We start from the raw sequence: 5591 nt of genomic DNA on the forward strand, positions 1-5591 counted from the left end.
AACAACAAAAATGCTCAATTTTGATCTATATTCATGTCTTCTAATACCAGTTTTCTGTGGCAGGTATTTGAGAGTCGGACATTTAATATAATATTGTGAAATATTGTGTGATGTGTTTTGTGTAACTTATTATGAACCACTGAGCCTTGATCTAAATCTTATTCCACAATTTAGTACTTTGCTTCATTACCTTTTAGACCTACAAGAGACCATGGATTATCTTCCTACCTATCGGTGCACGTGTTGCCATCTGCTGTGCCCAGTGGATGGTGAGCATCTAGTGTGCAGCCACTCGAGGTGATTAAATGAAGGACACAGTTTGAGTGAAACACATATGACTAATCATTAAGCTATTGATCTTGTTCTTCTATTAACTTCAGTACATTATACGCATTTTCTTTCCATATCATCACCTGCTTCACATAAAAATAGAAGTAGCCTTGGAAAGAAGCAGATAAAGCTGGGTCTGCCTGGGTATAAATATGCGGATCTCCATCAGGGGAATCACACTGCGAGCACTCACAGGACAACCATGAAGTTCCTTCTGATCTGTGCCCTCCTGGGGGCTGCTGGTGAGTTTGCGGTACAGCACATGTCACTGGGGAAGATAACTTCATCAATCCACTCTGAAAAGGCAGGTTTCCCCCCCCCCCCATTTAGGTGGAGCACAATTTTTCCGATCTGCAGCTCACCAATGTTGAAAGAGTCAACCCACTGCAACGCCCAAGGAACGCCCACCTGATGCAACACTGCAACTTGCTCTGTGTTGCCTTACATCATATCTATGAGGCCATGAAAAGCCATGCAAAGTGGCTTTGCGTGGCCTTGTAGATATGGGTCTGCACTCTTTGCCTCCAGAGCATACAAAAAGTGATGCACCGGTGGCACAAGGGGCTTGTAAATATGCCCCAAGTTGCGATGACACACCCATTCAGAAACATATTGCATTGAGATTTTTATCCCACTAGAGAGTGAAATTCAGTCAGATTTTCAAATTGACCAACAAATATGCAAATTATGTCTACTAACATTCAACATTTACAGATCTTTCTCACAAATTGTTGTCCAGCAGAATCTGATATTTAAGAAAAGTGTGGTAGCATTTTGATAATTTAGAATTCGTCATCATTGCTGATGTTGGTGTTGGGGTATGTGTCGCCCAATGGAGTATTTTTAAAATTGATTCACCTTCAGTGTCTTTCTTACCTCTTTTTCAGCTGCTTTCCCCGTTGATGATGATGATAAAATTGTTGGGGGCTACACTTGTGGGAAGAATGCACTCCCCTACCAGGTGTCGCTGAATGTCGGCTACCATTTCTGCGGTGGGTCCCTCATCAACAGCCAATGGGTCGTGTCGGCTGCTCACTGCTACCAATCGTAAGTTCACTGAAATTCAGCTATGCATGCTATTGGCTTGGGTATACACTCAGTGAGTTCATCTTGCAAGAAAGCAATCACCCAAGCGGAATGTAAAACTATTTCAGTTTCATTAACAACAGCAGGTCCTCGCCTGAATGACCGATCTAGATTACACTTGAAGTCAGCACATCTGGCAGATGCCCCATGGGTGAGGGCAGGAAGTACTTGTTTCATAGAGTATCTAGTGAAAGGGGGGTAAACCCAATGTTTGTTATTTAAATAATTCAATTCAATTATTGACCTTCAGCTGCTCTGTTATTTTTTGGGTTTTGAGCCATGTCAGCTGTTTTCTATTATAACCTGGAACCTTTCGGTACAGGCAATAGTTGAAAATATGGGTATAATTATTCAACCTAAACTTGAGAAGCTTCCATATTGACCATATAAGTTCATGTGTAAAGTCAACGGTTTAGCCAAAAGTATTTTCATGTCTTATAAAGAGTCTATAAGACCTCCGGTAAGAATTGGTTTTAATGGGCATTTTTTGCCTGCTCCTGTGCTCGGGGGCTCTTCATTGTTGGTAAAATGGTGGCTGATGCTTGTGTGCCCCCTTCTGTAATTCCCATTGCACATGGCCACTTTTCCCGACTCGACAGTGGAATGGAAATAGAGAATAATTGTGTATAATCCTTGGGACCTAATGGATGTAGTGGTGCCATTCAAGTATGAAGAATTCATGAGATATGAACATATATAACTAATACTGTTGTAAGGTCAACAATGTCCAGACAAGAACACCGAGTGACATCAGTCCAGACTCCAGATGGCAATTGATCAAATCTGACCACCTCACTAGGACACTCTTATTAGCAAGTTAATGAGCCGATCAGAGAAGCAGCATTTGAGCGCCCTCCCAGCAGATTGTTAGCTACAGTCAATGGTTAATTTTCTGACAACTTGGTAGTTTCTGATTGTTCCCTATACATAACATGATGCCATACAGTGCTCACACACATATTACAAAATATATACCAGCAGACCCCAAGGCAATTAGTTATTTAAGGCCTGTGTCAAGGTTTCTATTGTTGAGAGAACAATAATAAGGCTTTCAAAGAGAGCAGTAACTTTTGATAGCAGGTGATCAGAGTCTGACAGGCAACCGGGGACTCAATCTCCTGTCATGCATACAAGCGAGCCTGTTCTAGTGATGGGTGACAGTAGAAGCAACCCCTGTTGCACAAGTGGTAGTTATGCCTCTGCAAATGGGGAGCCAGAGCTGGCAGCAATGGGTGCTTTCTTGGGGCTCCCAATAGAATATTGATGTATCATAAAAAAAGAGTCTCAAACACTTGACATTGTGTGCCAGAGGTATAGTCCTGAAGAGACATGCACTAACCCTTGATATGCTTTCTTCTCAACCCCTTAATGTTCACATCACAAACAGGCACCATGAACCAGGAGGGGGTGCGGCTTGCTCTTACCTTATAAAGCAACAAACCTCGTGAAAATATACAAATAGAAGAAAGATTTTCATGCCAACTAAATGATTTAATGTATACAACAGCTGCTTTGTATATAAAGAATTAAAAGGCAATATTTAATGTGGTTCTTGTTCCAGACGTATCAATGTGAGACTTGGAGAGCACAACATTGCATCAAATGAAGGAACCGAACAGTTCATTGATTCCACCAAGGTCATCAGACATCCCAACTACAGCTCCAGGAACCTGGACAATGACATCATGCTGATCAAGCTGTCCAGAGCCGCGACTCTCAACAGCTACGTCAAGGCCGTCGCCCTCCCGTCAGGCTGTCCAGCATCTGGAACCCAGTGTCTGATCTCAGGATGGGGCAACATGTCCGGCAGTGGCTGTAAGTAGTCAAGGAGGCAAGGATTTATCTTTAACAAGAATTTCAGGTGGGGGTGATGTGCAATTCACTAATAAATGGCAGGTCAATACCTTACAGATAATTTATTAAAGCAATGCTCGGGCTAAATTGGATCCCAGAGCAGTCTCATATTGTTGATCACCAGTTCCAATTAAGTCTGATCAACATATAACAGAAGGTTTTAGTCTTTAATTGAAAAGTCCCTTTACCCTACACTAGCAAATACTGTATGACAGGAAAGCAAAATAAAAATAATAATAATTAAAGTCTTTATGTACAGCATTTCTGCTGGTTCTAACCTCTGCCAAACGAATAGAGGAAATGGAGAAAAAGGGAAATAAAATGTCCTACACTTTACTGTAATGCACAATATCAAATCCTGAAGGTCTCTCCACAAGGCATCTTATCTTCTTGATTGGTTCGATGTTTTCTTGTTCCTTTATAATTCCCATTATAATTTATAGAATCCAAAAGAATACATTAGGACCTGTATTGTGCAGGACAGAAATTGTTATATTTCTATTGCTAACATAAATGTATTTGTTTTCCACTTTTCCTCAGCAAACTACCCCAACACCCTGCAGTGCCTGAATGCCCCAATCCTGACCACCAGCCAATGCACCAGCTCCTACCCAGGGCAGATCACCAACAACATGTTCTGCGCAGGATACCTTGAAGGCGGAAAGGACTCTTGCCAGGTATGTGACAGGCTAAGGCGTTTGACACATCATCAGCGCAACATCCTGAACTCAGTGCAAATCATGGTTGGATCTGTAGTAGATCCAGCTCATAGGAACTGGAGTAATAACCAATTGATAGACAGAACTCGATAGCGGGTAAACTATTAAATCAAAATAAAATAAAGTATCAAAAAGATAACAAAGCTCAAAGGAAACATTCCAAATGTATTTATCTGTCTCTCTAAGCTATTGTCCTCTTACAGCCACAGTAAAATAATAACGCCTTTGTGTTACCAAAAGGTCCAGGGCTAGAGTTCAGATATTTTCCTCATTTCTCTTGATTTTATTCAGACCATCTCTCTTTATGCCTCTTCCAATCCTTCAGGTTGTAATCACATTGCCTCACTGCTACCATGTGCCCCACCGCCCCACTGCCTCCTCAGTACTGGAAAAGGTCTCTCTTGACATTATCTCTCTCATCCCTGCAGTACCTGTAAAATCACTATGATGACCTATATTCTATGAGAGGAAGAGAACCCCCTTTACATTCCTCTAAGGCCAGTATCACAGTAACATAGGGCACTAGCACCGCTAACTGGTCTCCCTACCTGGACACAATACTGATGTCTGTTGACTTATGTCTCAAGCATCTTGGGGACCCTTTTGTAATGTAGTCTGCAATCAACTCAACATTCTTTACGAATAAATGCATGTATAGACCGAAGAAAAATACATATAAAAATTTGCCAATGGCATCACACATCAATCATAGGAAATGATTGGGTTTCCGTGCACTATGCTATGCCCATAGGTGGTGTATGGTACAAACCTTAGGAAAAGTACATTTGGCTAAAAAGAGATTTAACAACTGAAGTAATGATAAATATATCAGAAACATACAACAGAATATTATGCTTGCAACCTTTGCTCACACGTGATGAATGATACAAGGTCGGATTTCTTTATCGTGTTCTGTCAGAGTCCTGCAATGAGGTTGACTGTATTGCACGCATTAGTCTCCGGTTGCACATAGTATTCGCAATTCAACATACCTGATCCTTGCCTTCTTTCTTTCAGGGTGATTCCGGTGGCCCAGTGGTCTGCAATGGTCAGCTGCAGGGTGTGGTCTCCTGGGGCATTGGTTGTGCTCAGAGAAACTACCCAGGAGTTTACACCAAGGTCTGCAACTACGTCAACTGGATTCAGAGCACTGTTAATTCAAACTAAGAACATTTCCTACCTGAGATGACGCTCACAGAACTTGGATTCTTGATTTGACTCTGTACTGCTGTGGAGGAAAAATAAATCATGGAATAAAAGCTGATGATTATCTATTTTCTTTTATCTAGTCCTTCCTGCATATACATTGATAACATTAATTCAAATCTACCCTCCAGGCAAAGCAATCAATGGCAAAATCAATAGGCCTCGAATTTTATATGTGGAAGTGCTTCATCACTGATTGGTGAATTTGTCTGAGCGTATAGAATACTGGAAGAATGACTGAATGGGTAGGTGATTGTATGGATGAAGGAACACAGAGATGAATCAAGAAATTATTGATTGTATGGATGACAGAATAATGAGTAACTTGCTCCTGGGATGAATGACTGGAATATTGAGTTCATTCATGAGTGAGTGAACAGCATTAGGACAGCCCTC

The 5591-nt window shown here is 41.3% G+C and overlaps 1 protein-coding gene across 1 annotated transcript; it reads left to right on the forward strand.

Annotated features, from left to right (window-relative positions):
- Positions 1-456: 456 nt before the first annotated feature.
- LOC147700618 (trypsin-like) lies at positions 457-5248 on the forward strand. Its single transcript, XM_086929714.1, has 5 exons — positions 457-572; positions 1218-1377; positions 2978-3231; positions 3811-3947; positions 5007-5248. Exons 1-5 carry the CDS (start codon positions 533-535, stop codon positions 5154-5156), a joined length of 741 nt encoding a protein of 246 aa, XP_086785840.1. The 5' UTR covers positions 457-532; the 3' UTR covers positions 5157-5248.
- Positions 5249-5591: the final 343 nt, after the last annotated feature.

Source organism: Lissotriton vulgaris, chromosome 7 (genome assembly GCF_964263255.1).
Source record: "Lissotriton vulgaris chromosome 7, aLisVul1.2, whole genome shotgun sequence".
Classification (NCBI taxonomy): Eukaryota; Metazoa; Chordata; class Amphibia; order Caudata; family Salamandridae; genus Lissotriton; species Lissotriton vulgaris.

Excerpts from the sequence above, each read along its gene's own strand:
- LOC147700618 (XM_086929714.1), top strand. The coding sequence starts at position 533 with ATGAAGTTCCTTCTGATCTGTGCCCTCCTGGGGGCTGCTG. Across the intron at positions 3,232-3,810 it reads CAACATGTCCGGCAGTGGCT|CAAACTACCCCAACACCCTG; the intron begins GTAAGTAGTCAA and ends ACTTTTCCTCAG. Across the intron at positions 3,948-5,006 it reads GCGGAAAGGACTCTTGCCAG|GGTGATTCCGGTGGCCCAGT; the intron begins GTATGTGACAGG and ends TCTTTCTTTCAG.